Source organism: Embiotoca jacksoni, unplaced genomic scaffold (genome assembly GCF_022577435.1).
Source record: "Embiotoca jacksoni isolate LCO1_2020_lvr unplaced genomic scaffold, fEmbJac1.0.p SCAF_6, whole genome shotgun sequence".
In the NCBI taxonomy this organism is placed as follows: Eukaryota; Metazoa; Chordata; class Actinopteri; family Embiotocidae; genus Embiotoca; species Embiotoca jacksoni.
Window position 1 is genome coordinate 5,407,813 of NW_027185414.1, and position 16,528 is coordinate 5,424,340.

General features: G+C 42.3%; 1 protein-coding gene across 3 annotated transcripts in view; it reads right to left on the reverse strand.

The window, feature by feature from the left end:
• Positions 1-15,407, reverse strand: part of garre1 (granule associated Rac and RHOG effector 1) — a 31,683-nt gene extending 16,276 nt beyond the window's left edge. The window contains exons 1-2 of one of the 3 annotated variants that reach the window (XM_069173529.1): positions 15,343-15,407; positions 2,510-3,938 (exon numbers count right to left, since the gene is read on the reverse strand). In XM_069173529.1, the coding sequence (XP_069029630.1) occupies positions 2,510-3,013 (504 nt within the window). In that variant the 5' untranslated portion in view covers positions 3,014-3,938; positions 15,343-15,407. Of the gene's footprint in view, positions 1-2,509; positions 3,939-12,814; positions 12,983-14,782; positions 15,132-15,342 lie in introns of those variants that run through there. The other 2 variants (XM_069173532.1, XM_069173530.1) reach the window with 2 other exon arrangements.
• Between the last annotated feature and the right edge of the window lie 1,121 nt (positions 15,408-16,528).

Sequence of the window (16,528 nt, forward strand, 5' to 3'; positions counted from 1 at the left end):
AAAAGAAAATCCCCTTCACAGTCACAAACACATCACATCCTCAGAGACAGACTGAATTAGCTGCAATTATTGCAAGCTAGGTCCAAACACGTTTAATCTGTATGACCACAGGGTTTTGTCCTACCAAAATAAAACATGGGAGATAGCAGCGCCGGCATTTATTCCAAAAACAATGCACTACTTGAGTGAACACAAACCAAGGCCATAGAGGACTCATCACAAAACCTTACAGACATGCAGTCCACTTCCAGCTGACAGTCCTCAACTTTGGTAAACACTGCCATACAACTGTAATAAAGACATTTTATTTTAAAGAATTAAAAGTACCCTCTCACTGGGCCATTTCCATCCACATCCATTTTGTCTGGTGTCACATTAAAGCTTCACTCTTTCAGCAAATATTACTGTGTACATGACATGTTTTTTTCATAGCGGTTAATAGAATTAACACACTGGAATAAGGCAATTGTAAATTTAAAAGTATTACCATCTTCCCCTCTATGCTTTAACAAATGTACCCTTTATGCCCGGGGCCAGACAGCAAGTGAGTGCCAAGCCGTGCGGTCTAAACTTTCACAGACTTGGGCTTCCTCTAATATTCATCTGTGCATATCCGAGACCACAGAGAGTCAGATTTACTGACTGCGGTGCAAAAGGTTTCCTGTTTTGGGATCAGCCACATCCACTGAGGTTCTGCAGTCCCTCCCTCCAGTCAGTCCCTGATAAAGGATTATCATGTAGCAGGGAGTCGGTACATGATCGCCATAATTTTGCTTTATATTGTCGTGTTTTGGCTGTACGGAGACGTTTATGGTACACTGATACATTTTTGTGCCAGAGAAGTGGAAAGGATGAACATTTGATGATTAAAGTTCTTTGCCTTGGTGCAGCCAATATTTGTATGTAATTTATAAAAATATCTTCATACAAACCACACACACCTTAGGAGTTGGGTAAATGGTGTCCTGTAGTCTTCTGTATATTATTCAGTGAGAGAGGAGTGTCAGCCTGGAAATGTTGTAGATCTTGTGTGTTTAGGTCTGGATGGACCCGAAGTTTGGATTTTTGGACTTTTCATTACCGCCAACAAGGAAGTTGTCTTCGATGCTGTTTGTTTGTCACCAAGATTACGGGAAACCGACCGACCCGACCGTCATGAATACTGGTGTAAGGGTGTAGCATGTACCAAGGATTTTTTTTTATTTCCTTAACCTTGCGAGATAGGGCTTTTAGCATACTATATGCCATACAGGCAGATAGCCTCACAGGTTGTTCCACAGGCTCATAACTGTGCATTAAATGGAGGATAAATATGTAGACGGTCATTATATGGAGTTCGTTGTGAAGGCTATTTATGCGTGTTGAACAGAAGACAGTAAAGATACTAAATGTTGATGATCATCAACTAGTACAGCAGTACAATTAAAGCAAACATGACAACTGGATTTCCTATAAATAAATAAATAAATAAATATCATAACTGAAAATTTCCATAATTATCAATTCATAATACTTTTCAAAAGCACAAACACCTGTTACATCTCTTCGGTTTCGAATCACTGTGCTCAGATCTTTTGCAGGCGCCCATTTCAGACTGATGTTGTGAACTGAATCTGTGTTTGAGGTCTGACTGTGTCAAGACGAGTTATCCAACCTGCCTTCACGAACCTCCTTATCTCGGTTTAAAGGGGCCTGACATAGCTTTTGCTTTATTACAGAAGGGTGAGCAGGGGTTTCTATGGCAACCGTAGGATTTCTGCACTGTTATTACTTTTAATGGCTTCCAGTTCTCTCAGCCTATAGTTTGCAATCATGTTAATGTTCACATGATGCAGGTCTCGTGTGAACAACAACAACCCCAGCTAGACCTACCTAATATATATAGTGCTAGGAAATCAAACACTGAATCTGGTGTGGCTCAAGACAAATGGACAAAAAACAACAGTGCAAAGAAAAGTCAGACATCCGAGAAGAATTTCAGACACAGCTGAGCCTTTTGTTGTTTTGTGCATCAGTCAAATCTTTCATTTAACTCGCATGAGAAAGACCTTCGGCACAATATTTCACATTTTGCACATCAGCAAATTCAGTGCAGCAGAACGATGGTGTGGTACTCAGTGACAAAATATGACGTCTCTTCTCACATCTTCTGTGTTTTTCACACCTCACCCTCAGATCTTGACACCAGTTTAACACTGAGCGTGAGAATCATGTTTGAGCCAGGAAACACTGATTCATGGAGCCATCCATCTGACAGAGAGCAGCTAAGCATCTTATCACCCCCTCTAGAAGACGAGTCATGAGTAAACGAATATGATAAAGTATGCGGTGCTTAACTACAGCTGCTCAGAGTAGATTTGGACACAGCAGAAAAGAGCAAAGAGTAGATTTGGATGTCACTATTTGTTTGTGGCAGACGTGAGTAATTTTATCGTCAACACAATCTGACATATTGTGCAATTAAGCGAGTGGATAAAGTGAGATTATGTGTGACTGTGTGAGCGCTCACCTCAACATCCTGCAGGCTGAAGTCGTTCTGGTCTTTAAAGTTGGCGGCACCAGCGCTCAGCTCCATCAGCATCTTGGCGATCTCAGGCTTTATTGCTGCAGTCAGCCTGCTGGCCGCCTCCATGACGTGTTCCTGCACGTCCTTCAGTTGCATAGCTGCTTTGGAATAGTGAGAGTTCCTGAACACACTGCTGAACAGGTCTGTGAGGAAGGCGCTGGCCCGGCAGAACACGTTGAGGGCATCCAAATATTTGGAGATGCCTTGCTGGATGTCGGCAACAGCGGTGGTGGCGCCAGAAGGAGGTGGGTGGCAGCTGCCAGGCATGCCCACCCCGCTGCCCATCGGCGAAGAGGCCGAGCAAGAGGAGGCCAGGGAGGCGCTCAGGGTCCGGCTCAGCTCAGGCATCTGGTACTGCTGGTGCTGTTGCACTTTCTGCTTGGACCCGCCGAGCAAAAAGCGACGCTTGTAGTCCATTTTACTTTCCTGCGCACTACAACAATACATAGGTGGTGCAACAGCACCGGAAGCTCCTGTTTGTAGTTTGTTTTCCCGCACAGTCTTCTTTTCCTTTTTACAAAAACACCAAATCCAACGGACCTGAAAGTGTTCAAGTTAAGTGAAAAGACAGCTCAAGGATTCCACCTGCCAGAGGCTCATCTCAGTGTGCCTTGACGAGAGGCGGCGGAAAAGTGGGTGAGGCCAAAGGGTGATCAAAAACTGGCAGGCTGAGTAAAATGCTCACATGCAGCCCGGCTGCAGATACGTAATACCCAGCGTAAAAAACAACAAAGACACACCCCCAGATTCTCTGTTTCCAGCCTCAAACCAAATGATCATAATAGAGGAGTCAAAGAATTACAGCCAAGTTTTAAAGTGCATTAACTCTTTCAGAATGGGGAAAAAAATCCTTCTTCATACAGTATGTAGAGTATGTACACGTATGTATGTACATATATAAACTTATACCAGCCTGCACTAGTAAAAGTAGAAAATCCTTTTAAAAGCTGAAAGCAAAAATGAATCCAGGGACAAATAGCACACTTGTCAACAGCACAGAGGGCAAATGACAATTTAAAAAAAAAAAAAAAAAAAAAAGCAAGAAAATGCTGGAATCAGAGGATGCGGCTTCGGTTTTTCTCCTGCAGTGGCAGGCAGAGGAGCAGTGGGAGGCGAAGGGCAGACAGATCCAGTCCGTCTCAAATCCTCTTCCCGAAGCAGGACTCGGCAGGCAGAGAGCAAGCGGCCAGCTGATAGCTCTGTCTGCCTGTCTGAAGTCTCCGGCAGCTTCCTGGTTTCTCTCCGGTCTGCTGGCTGAGGTAGATATTACTCACCGCGGAAACAAGTGTGCTTCCAGATCGCGCTGCTTTCTGCGGATGCAGATTAGAGCGGCAAAAGCACAAATGTATCTGTAAGGCCTCTAGGTCATTTCCTAAGGGAGGAAAGGGCAGAGACACAGAAGAGAGGGTTAACGCCATGTCACAGAGGAAGGATGAGCTCTGTTTCAGCTGTTTTACTGTCACGCCCCAAAATAAACTGGACTGCTGTTTGTAACTTAAAACATGTCCAACACATTTGCAGGCAATTTTTAAAGTTTTAATGACAACCTGAATGTCATGTAGACTGAAAGGAATTTAAACTGTCAAATAATATGACCTTAAAAAGTAGTAGCAAAGTATTAAAAACTTCATTAGTTCATCATGAAAGTAAAAGCAGTAGTGACTGTGACATAAATTCATAATCATTATTTTACACCAACATCTGATAATATACATTGTGTATTCAATAATAGTAAATATTGAACATTATTTCAACATGCTGGAGCTTCACATTTATGTGTAGTCACATAGTGCTACCGCAGGGTCTGACCATTGGGCCGAAATGTCAGTGTCTTTTCTTACGGCTGATCGGTGTCATAACCTTTATCATAATCCACTTCTTGTACGGTAAATGTTACACCTGTTTTACAAATATAGTTTCAGGAGCCTCAAACACACAGGTCCCCTTTAACTTGTCTTGCTAGAGAAGTCTATTCTGCGCCTTTGTTTGTTTTACTTTAAAACCCTCAGTGAAACCACTCTTAATATGAATATAAATCTTATTTCACACCATAAATTAATTTACAGAACCTTGTAGTTCACTCTGTGCTACGTGGTTCGGTTTCCCTCCAAAAACAAAAAGCTGTCCAACAACATTTAAAGTAGAATTTGTCAAGAATAAAAAGAATAAACATTTTTGAGTGACTGATTATTAACATTGACTTTATTTTATTGCATATCAAAATTACACTTGTCATAATCTATTCTGAAACATGTAATCAAGCACATGAACTGCATGATAGGAATGAACGCGGTAAGCCACAAATCACACAATCACCTGTTTTAGTTCTGTTCAGCTGCAGTAACTTCCATGCAAAGATATTATCAAACCACAGCTATAAACTGTTGTAGTGACACAGAAAAACTGTTATTTTCCTGCTCTGGTTGGAGGAGAAGGATTTCAGCTGCGATTCTCTAATATTTTATAACAGTTTAATACGGAGCTGCGGTTTGAAGTGGTACATTTCTAGACGATTACTAACACCATACCTCACAGAGAGCGTCTCTGTAAAGAATATCTGTCCGTGTCTGGTTTAGCAGAATACAGCTGCGTAGAAGAATTCCTGCAAGAAGCCATTGTTGGAGGACACTGTGGGGTTTGTTGAGCTACATATAGTAGGAGTCAACAGTCCTCTCATTCTGAGAGACTTCTCCTTTTGGCCTTTTCGCTTGAATAGGAATATAACATTTTACAGTGTCGAGATCAAAGGGGATTTGGCCTCACATTTCTTTCCACAAGTAATCCAACAACCAAAGATTAGCTCGTTACGGTCGGCACATTACAGAAAGTCCCATGTAAGATTAAACACAAGTAATGACATTTCTGACAATGGAAAAAATACTAAACCTAATCTGCAATCATCTCAAATGAAATGTGCAAACTCTGCTAAAAATATAACAATCAGTCAGCGGCGCTGACATGAAATGACAATAAAAACGACCTTAGATCAGTGCCAGAAACTAATGTGTTTTCCTTTTGCATCCACCTAAATAAATACAAGTGTATAGGGACATTTTTGGATGGGACACTGGAGTCAATATTGTGCTTTCCACACCTGTTCTTTTGCTAAGTCGAGCCCTAGTTGGCACTGGAGTTGATACAGACACACTCCTGATGATATTAGAGTCGATGGGACAGCAAACATCAGCCCGCCAGACTCGTCTCGCTATCATTGTGTAACATTTAGTTATCTCGTCGCACCATGCTGAAAGCTGCTGTCTTTTGGGATGAGTCGGGAAAAGCAACTTGTGGAAAAAAAAAAAAAAATACAATCCCCAACTGGATAACACCATCCAGCATGTTGTCACTGCAGGCTAAGCAGCTGTGTTGGAGCCCTTCATGCGTAGTAGCTTCCATTACAAATCTCCGCCAACATTCTCCTGACCTTCAAACCTCACTTCCTTTCACAAACAGAGGAGAACGCCCAGAAAGAAAAAGACAGCCCTCCCTTATCTGTCCTGGGCCGATGGGTTAAGGGACAGAGCCGAGGGAAACTACTGACCTCCTCGTGAAGGCACAACGGAGACGTGCTTCCCATTTTTTAACTCTACATTTACAGGGAAGTTGTTCATATCATATTTCACATTATATTTTAAAACGTTCCTCTGAGAGCTCCCAATACACACACACACACACACACACACACACACACACACACACACACAGGGTTTTAGTTTGCTGTAGGCTCTGAACATCACTTATTCTGACTGTTACCCACCTTTCCTTTGGCCAGTTGTCTACCATCACCTCTCAGCCTTTTGGCTCATAATTATCTTAATTATAGAGTCATCTATTCCCCCCCCCCCCCCCCCCCCAATAATATGAAATGTCTAAAACATTTCAAAAATGTTTTGTTTGTCCAAAAACTCAGAAGGACTTTGTTTATTGTGTTAGGGGACAAAGAACAGCAGGAAATCCTCTCATTTCAAAACTAAGATTGGAGATCGGTACTGTTTCACTGGAAATGAAAAAAATGTCGATTAATCGATCATTATTTCAAAAAAGGCAATTAATTAACCAAGCGTTTCAGCTCTGATTGTGAATTGAAAAAAAAGAAAAAGCTTTTCAGCACGGTTCACAAAAAAAACACCATTAGCCAACAAACTGGGCAGATAAAATACAAAAAGACGTACCATCAAGGAGGAAAAAAAGTTTTCCTGTAAGAAGCATCTGCAGAAGGAACAGCAGATAGAAATGTTTACTCTTTTTATTATTATTATTATTATTAGTATAGTATAGTATATATAGTATTATTTATTTGGCATTCTTGCCAGTGCAGTGTTTACAGGTAGTTAAATGACCTGCAGTAAAGGCCATGCAACATATGCTCTAACCATGAACAGAAATGTCTACCTGATAGTCCCGGGCAATCGAGGGCAGCTCACTAGTGCAGACTTCTAAATCCCAGGGATTACAGGCACAGCTAGAACCTACCAGGTGTCCCACAATGCCTGCTGGTTGACATAGTTAATAGGATATTAGCTTCTGCAAGGTGAACAGGAAACCTGAGCTTACATAGCCTGAGGCTCACCACTCTAGTTCTCACACTTTTATACTGTTGAACTAAATGATAGGTGGAGAACAGATATACAGTATGCACATCAAATCGTTTGGGAAAAAAAAAAAAAAGGCCAAACAGGTCAGTGAGGCCACCGCAGGAAACAAAAGTCACTCTATCGTCAGATACGAAGTGAAGTGGGCGACCTGGTCACGCCTGGAAATAATTCAAACTAACTGTGGAAAGCAGTGAGACGGGACGAGAGACGCTAACAGAAGGTGGATTTTAAACCCAAAAGTCTGATATAAACTTCAAGAAAAGGTTCTATTTGATAAAACTTGTTTCTCCCCACTTTGTCAGTAATTACAAGAACCCCGTCCGCTGTAGTTTCCTCCCTGGAGACTGTTGCAGCTGTAAAACGGTGGATAGATTAAATAAAAGGCATCACGACCACAGTGAAAAGACTTGTTTCACTTTAAGAGTTTGATCCATTAACTCCAATAACATTTAGAAACGTCTAGAAGAGCCACAGGATTGAATTATTTTATCCCAATTCAAGATAGCATATAGCGGTAAAGCGGAAGTTAGCTTACTTCGCCGCTCTTTTGTACAAGCCTGTCCACAGAGCGTGCACAGTCTGCATTTATTCGGCCAGCATGGGAATTTCTCATTCGACAACAGATGTAAAACGCGGTACACTGTGAAATACAGAGCGATGTATCAGGCGGTGACAAGGCTTAATCAGGATTGTGTGAACTTGTTTGAAAGAGCTTGAATGTCACAGATGTTCATTTATATGTAAAAGCCCGATGGCGTTAAGGTTACTTAACAGTGGTGATGCAGCATTACAGTTGAATATCCATTAATGCACTGATAGTTAAAACATGCCATATCACATGGACAGCAAATATGAAAACATTATACCAAGAAGATCTGCATCTGCTGTAATGTCTGATATTAATATGTAGTGTGTAGCTTTAAGTAGTTCTGTGAATTCTCCCTTTTCTAAAAAATGAATACCTTGTCTTTGTTACAAGCGGTTTCATGGCTGTAAACAATAAAAGATCAAATTAAGTGCGGCGAGTCATGTTCCTTTCAGTCTTAACAACAACACCCGCGGTTTGTTTTTTTGGGGAGAAAACTATGCACTACTTGCTTTGGTACATGTTTGTTCTTGGCAAATACAATTTGTCTCCGTAACACTATTAGAGAGCATTAGTGGTCTACATTTCCTTCCTGGCCACAAACCTCGTAAACAGAGGTTATTCCACGACGAGCAGACACAGCATCAATAATAATGAGGCCTGCTGGCTTCTCGTTGGAGCTCTGTTGGCTGACAGCCTCCTCTTTCGGGGCACACTGTGTTAGAGATTGCACCCAAACAAACACATGTGATGGGAGCGTCCCTCCGGATGCGCTGGAGCTGGGCCAGCCCACTTTAATGTCCTTCCTCCAGCAGGGGCAGCTCGGGGCTAATGTTAGCTCCACTTCCCTGCTCACCGTGCACGTCAGCTGCTCGGCTTCAACAGGAAGGGGGTTTAGGTTTCCTGGAGCAAGCTCCCTGTCGCCAGTCACAAAAGCGTCAAGCCAAGTATGCCACTGGGTAGGAGTATGTAATATACCTTTGTGTGCTGTTGAAGCAGCAACAAAATGCTGGCAAGTTTTCAATAACAAGACAACACACATATACCTTCACCCCGTTAGCCTGCGCTGCATTCATGCTGTGACACCAAACCTGTGATACACATGGTTCCCTTTCTACTACTGACCACTGTGCACTGAAAGCATCTATCTGCTCTTTGTTTCATCCACTTTCTCCCACAGATTTGATCAAATCGACCAGTCAACCCTGCGGTCACAGGCCCACTTATGTAAACTCCAGGATACTATCGTTCATGGTACCGGCAGAAGTTACTTTTGGATCCGCAGCCTTATCTGTGTGACTGTCACATCACAGCGAGGTGGCTTAATGGCTGTGGATGGGGCAGCTGTTACCCATGCTGACAGCTCCTTATCCATCTGCCACTGTGAGGCAAACACAAGCCCTCTGATGCTCGACCACAGGCCCGACATTAGCCCTCTCATGAAGTCTATTTCGGCCTTCATGGGCAAAACAGCCGCCCAACAGTCCACACTGCACTGTTTTTAGACACTCCAAAAGGTTCAGCGCGAAGTTAAAAAAAAAAAAAAAAAAAAAAAAATGCTCTCCTCTACATCTGTTGCCAATGAAGCAAAGGAATGTATTTCCCCAGAACCGTCTCGATGCGAGTTCAGACGAGCGCAACCAACCAGGTCAGAAAGACATCGCCACAAAATATCACAGAACTCTGTGGAGCACTTGTATAAAAATGTACTAATTGAAAAGCAAAGTTCGGGCTCTGTATTTGGCAGGAGAAGCTTCACTGAGGACATTCCTCGGAGCAGATAAGTCTCAGAAGTCTGAGAATCAGCAGACAGGTCGAGGAGGTCAGTCCAAATGACAGGACAAGTGCCGTGAGCAACTGTGTGACAGGAGCTGAGCCAGGCTCCTCTCGCCCGCAGAACACAAGGAGAGTATTGTGGCAGCGCTGGTCTCCTCATACCAGCGCGCAGAAAAAACACACACTTGCACATGCAGCTGCATGACTTTGTGAGAGGAGGAGGAAAATGAAAGGCCTTGGCTATGATTTAATATTAACGGCAAGAATGGATTTTCTATCATCGACATGGTGTTTCTTCTGGAGTTATTTTGTAGGCGGCTGCAGGTTTTCGGTGCTTGTAGGCAACGTTTGTGTTCGTTCCAACAACTAACCCTGTCTCGATCCCATTTTGTGTTCTCAGGGTTTGGAACTAAAAGTGAATATTTGTTGATTCTCAAGTGAGCAGGAAAAGCTGTTTCGATACATTTTTCTGTGAAATCGCAGCCAATTCTGTGACAGACTGTGTTTTTATGTCAGATTCTGTACTTTCTAAAGCAGTAGTGAAACTGTCCTGCTGCTGAAGCAAACCTCCGTTGAGTAAGCTTGTACAAAACCTGCTACTCGTGTCACTCGAAGGCTGACGCAGTCTATGAACTGGCTGGATAATATAAGGCTAACCTGTGCTGTCATAACACACATTGTAAGTAGCTTATGGCTCCAATAAAAATAGCAGACAGGCCACTCTAACAAAGGACATACTTGAGGGCCCCACAGGTCTGTGTCGCATATGCAAACACCCATTTCAACATATTCCTTTGCCTTAATCAAATCATAACACATTCCAACACCCGGACATAAAAAAAAAAAATCTATCAACTGGCTAATTAAGTCTGACCGGGGGCATCGCGATGACAGCTAACACGAACATATGAATACCAATCGGTTGAAAAAAAAAAAAAGTCCCATCTGATTTGATCTAATCTGAGCCTTTGCACAACGTGTAAATACCTTTCGGTATTCAACAGTAAGCAAACAGAAAAAGCTGAGATATCCTCTCCAAATAACATCGTACAATAGAGTGTGTTTACTGTGCTCCACCGCTGGGTTTCAACAAGTGAGAGCAGTGATGAAAGACGCTTGACGTCAGGTCTGTTTATGAAAGGCCGGTGGCAACCTGTGGGGATGAAAGCGCCTCCCTCGGCCTATATTCAGCGAGCTGTGCACTGAGGCTGCAGGTTGTGTTGCATGCCAGCCACCGGAGAGCTGTATTTTTAGCCAGGACAACCGTAAGAATTTATTCTGCCTCTTTAGATACAATAAGACGAGATATGGAGGGAATCCAGGCCTGGGTCACACAAACAGCTAATGAAAATCTAAATAAGTGTGGAAGAAATACCATTGTCTTCAAGGAAGTATGAGGGCAGAAAAATGGCAACTCTGCTGGTGGCTTACAAAGAGCACAACGCATCGACAGGCATGACGCAGGATGTGGGCTGAAGAACCATACTTTTAATCTGGAGCCTGACCGATACTGGATTTTTGTCAAACGTGGTTATCAAACACCGGACACTTTTGACAAAGATGTGTAACGGCGGCGAGATATTTTACAGTTTACTGTCCACATTGTCATCAGTGCACTGAAGTGGCAAATTTCTGTATTTAATAATTATAAATACTTTTTTTTTTTTTTTTTAACAATAATAGAACAACATATTCTAATTAACTCATACCATTTTTCCTGCATTATACTGTGTTAAAGAAAGTTTTGATCTCGGCCAATTTATGATACTGACATTTCTGTGAAAGGTCAATGTCAGCTGATAAAATCAGCTGGCCTAAATCTGGGTCAGGCTCTATTTTAAAATAATGGACATTGGTTTGAGCCACTGCTGAAACGGTCCTAAAAAAAAACATGCAGTATGATTTCTTTATTAGCGCCACTGTTTTTTTCTTTTGGTGGCTGAGCTGGACTTGTGACCAGCTCATTGAAAAGAACACGCAAAAACATTTTCTGCAGGGATTAATAAAGATAAGAATCACATTACATGAGAGTTTCCTGGTAGCCTTGAGTCTTATTTTTTTATCGTGTCTGGTTCCTGAGCCGTCATGCACTTCACTGGGAACATTTAACTGAGGGGCAAATAGCTGACCACAAACTAAGACTAAACTGGTTTCCCAGGAGACAGGGGGGAGATTTCCCATGCCACAAGCCTCTCGCCCTCATCAGTGTCAACCTGCTACCGGCTCCACTATGTGGACAGGCATCCTTTCCACTTCTGCCTAAAAAAAAACCAGCCCATTTAATTGAGGTGTGCAAAATAAGTGGTTCTAGCAAAGCAGCAGATGAAAGAGCAACGGACCAGATGTAGAGCTGGTAAGAGCAGAAGCGTCCCGCTGCACACCAGTGCAAATACTGTTGTTAGTTTTGTGCAGTCAAAAGAAAATCCTGTCACACAATACAAACTAAAAACACACAAGCCTGCTGCATCTCTCCGATGTGTGGGTCAACAAAATATGTCGTAGGTACGGCTTCGCAATTCTGGATAGAATGAAAATCACAATTTAGAAAATCTAAAATCTAAATTTAGAATAGAGTTCACGATTTGTTTTCCTAATATAAATGTTTATTACTTTCATTTTCCTCATACAGAATACAACAACAAAATATGATAGTGCCTGATAAAGGATTTAAGATGTTATCGTGAAATAGTAATAATAATAATCATAATAAATCATAAATATTTGGTTTAATCAAGGAAACTTTGTACATTTCAGATCTCATCAATATAATGTTGAGTCTAATAAAACACACGGACTTACAATTTTCAAACATTACAGACTTCAAATAATTTATCATCATTGATGAACCTGAGAAGATTTCAACAGACCGCTTGATTAAAGTACATTTTTTTAGTAACAGTTCAAAGTCCTGCCATGAAAAACTAATGTGACGCCAAAAAGTGTCACAGCAAGGTAATTCCTGCTGATTTAAGTTTAACCAAACCAACCATAACTAGCCAAGAATATATCTATAAAAGAAGTGTTTGTGAAGAGTACAAACTGAGGATAACATCTTGATTGATTCCTGTAACACCTGTTGTTCCTGTGATACTATCGTGAGCACGACGGCTTTAGGATAAAACGGCTCGTGGCCACAGAGCAAAAGGACCAAATTCAAAAACACGAAATAAGCTCAATTAATCTATACGGTGTCAGGGAAGTGAAGAAAATGAAAATCAACAGAAAAAAAAATGTGGCAAACCTAATAATAACACGGGGTCCCTCCAGCGGAGACGCCTCTGTAACACTCACCTGAATAATCTGAAACTGTGCAGCAGCAGAAACACCAGAAAGCTCCTCTGTTTAAGAAAATATCGTTCAGCTGTGTGAAGTGCCTGCACTCCACCCGAGGCGAGCGCAAACAGTAATCTTGTGACTGTACGTCGACTTCCTCACACATGCATCCGGATTCAATGTTAGACTAAAGAAAAAAAAAAAAAAAAGTGTCACATGTTGACAAAAACTGACAAGAGGGAAAAGGAAAGACAAACAACAGGAGCCTCAGAGAGAAAGGCTTCAACCGGAGAGGAGTTCTTCAGAGCAAAGCACGTGTTTCCATAGTGACACAGCTGTGGCAGATGTCAGCACACCGGTTTGGGGTTGTTTTAACAAGTTGTACAAGCCGGTAAAAGTCAACCAAAGGACAGAACAAATGCCTACCTTCATGTAAAAACTGGTACAGGTGCCCCTTCAACATCATTTAAATCCAAACAGTCCTGAATCTGAAGGCAACTTTCTATATGACGATCCAAATTTTAAAGTCGTAGCTTTTCACAGCGATTCCTCAATGTGTTTCACAACATTTCGCTTTGTAAGACAAAGAAAATCAAATCCAACTTGTTAACGGGGCGAGTAACAAAATCTGATGTACTCGTTCACTATATAAATTAGTTATTACGTAATCAATTGATCGCAATTATTTGAGCTGACCGTTATCATTGGAATAATCTCCTTTCATCAGATTAAACCAACAGAAATGTCATATTTCCACACCCGTTTACACAATTTGAGGTATCTGCCGCTCTCTTAATGACGTAATCTCGTCGTGCCCCCTTCTTCTGCTGGGATTTAAAAGTATTTATGCATTTAAAAGTTTGGATTTAGATACAATGATAAACGCCATAGCCCATAAATGTCTCTTCTTTTATAAATTGTACAAGTATTATCAAACTACAATTGAATCATTAATCGTAATTATTTGATTGAAAGTTATTCGTCATATAAAACGTCATGATTCTGGCAGGCATATTCATAACAAGCACTTTCACTATTAAAACACGAGTCATATAATTGACTGTCAGACTACCATCAGGTATGAAGAATATTTCCTTCAGACAACCGATGCACCACTAATCACTGACGGTGTCCCGTGCGGTCAAATATCCTTCTGCTACTTTGATTTTTTTTTTTTTTTTTTTATATCCCGGGAACCAAAACAAGAAGGCAGACAACCTGGCGAGAGAGAGAGAAGTGGGGCAACGTTATTTATTAATGCACCTCCAGATATCTGCTCCCGCGGTGCACGAGTCAAAACATGCAATCTGTGAAAAACACCCAGCACGGCTGCTCACCGACCTGTTCATGCAGCGACGAAACAAACGAACTAGTTTGGTTCGTTTTGCGCTCACCGACCGAAAATGTTTATTTTTTAAAGCGGATCACTATTTGGCAGGAAGGTGTAACAGAATCCCCCGCAAGCGCAGTTCGCCGGTTTCATCGAAACTCTGCGGGACGACGCGGCCCGAGTCGCGGGAACACTATGTCGCAGCTGTTCAGACGGCCTTTTAACGCCCTAAACGCAGAGTCGCCGGAAAGGCTTCAGCGGCGTCAGTGTTTCAGTACGCACCGCGCCGGAGAAGCGAGCGACTACACCGGGGGGGGGGGGACCCGGTGGGGACCCGGTGTCCTCGGTCCGCTGCGTCCCCCGTCTCTTGAGCCGGACTCTCGCTGAGCTTCGGGCTCGACCACCGATCATAAAACTCCTGTCGGACCATAAACCTCCCGAGCGGCTGTAAATCACGTCTTTTGTCTCACGTTAACCTCCATCCCGGGGGTTGTTGTTTTTTTCCCGGTGCTTACCGACACATAACTTCAAACCGAGACCGCCCAGGTCCGTTATCGGACAGGCAGTCCGGACCGGGTCGCTGCTGACGCTGAAGCTCATTAACTCCGCGTATTATTATTATTATTATTATTATTATTATTATTATTATTATTTACCTCCGCAGCCAAACGATGTCAAGACACGGGTCACAGCTGAAGCATCGGCCACCGGTCCGGTCCGAGCCGGCGGTAATGACAGCAGAAACAGCCGACAGGCGGCAGCGGCTCCTCCTCCTCCACCAGCCCGGGAGGACGCGCCTCATCAGCACACATCAAATCGGGTTTGTGTACTTATACATGATTAATGAGTGACACAAATGGTGCCGCACGCTTTCTGCAGCCTACCTGGAAGAATTTGTCCAGAGTGGCTAAAAGGGTTGTGAGACAATTGTAAAAAAAAAAAAGAAAAAAAAAAAGATGCGTCCGATAATGGACACATCTGCACCTAGCAGGCGAGCTACATGGCTAACGTTAGCTACCCAGCTAGCTCTCTGCGACACGATCACAAGCGCTGGTTGATGTAGCGGCCCGGCGGCGGCCCGGCGGCGGCCCGGTGGCGGCCCGGCGGCGGGCCGACAACAACCGGGGCAGCGGGGACCCGAGACCGGGCTGAAGAGCGTTCAGGAGAACGCAGGAGAAACGCGAGAACACGTTAAGTTAATGAAAGCATCGCTCACCAGCTCCAGGCATCCACCCTCCTGACAGAGAAGTCCGTCTGTGTGACCGCCGGGAAGACAGACCGCGGCAATAAGAGCGGGCGCTTCCGGTCGGGATTTCACAATAAAAGTGTCACAGAGAAAACGTCGCATGAATAACGTATTTTAGTAAAAAAAAAAACGCTGGTCTAAACCAAAAAGTTTATAAACAAACTGTACCGGCTGGGATTCAAACCCTGGTTTTAAACAGCCAAAAGTTTTGTGTCCATTTTAATTTATTATTACATTTAATGAATCAATTACCACCTACTACACTGCCATACAAAAATAAAAGACAAGCAGTGGCATTAAAAGGAATTTTAGTGAGATGTAATATGGATGGGATTAATCATCGTGAATGAATTGTGTTAGAATTTATTCAGAGGACAAATACAGTATTTTTACAGTCATTTTTTGATGTGCTTAAGTTTGGAAGCAGTTTGTAGCCTATCACAAGAAATAAGGACAGTATCACAAAAGCAGTATACATAGGTGCTCAAGTGATCAGTCAGAATCTACTCGAGTTTAATTGTCATGCTGGCAATGTGTCAGCCTGGGTTAATTCAAACTTTTCCCTCTTTAAAAACTTTTCTCAGATAAATTAGTCCGTCGACGTGCCTACATAGGAATTTCCTTTTTTTTGTTTTTATATTTTTACTCATTAGACCATTTGTTGTTGTTCTTATTCAGATTTACTACTCAGTCTGCGGCTAAAGAAAGAATTCAAGCTACAGACTGAGGTTTTCTCGCCCTCTAATGTTTGATAAAGAATATTACATCCTGTATTTAATGCTTAAAAAAAAAAAAAAAAAAAAAAAAAATTTTTTTTAAAAAAAACAGCCACTTGGGGGCGTCGAGGTTCAAATAATTGTTCACACCAGTTGATGTAACTACAGTTGTTCTTTAATGATGCAACCTGCCTGGTACCAGTTTAGACGGAGACCAGAACACACAGTCTACACTTCATGTGATAATGATAATAGATGAAGAGACTTATACAACTTGCTCTGACTATCAGATAAGTTTGATTCATCAGTATGTGCCTCTGCATAAATTCCACAGTATGAATCACTATGTTTTTTCTGTTTTCACTGCTCAGCTTTTTGTCTGTAATGTATAAAAAAAAAAAGTATATAGGGTATATCTATTGTACATCGTTGTTGTTACC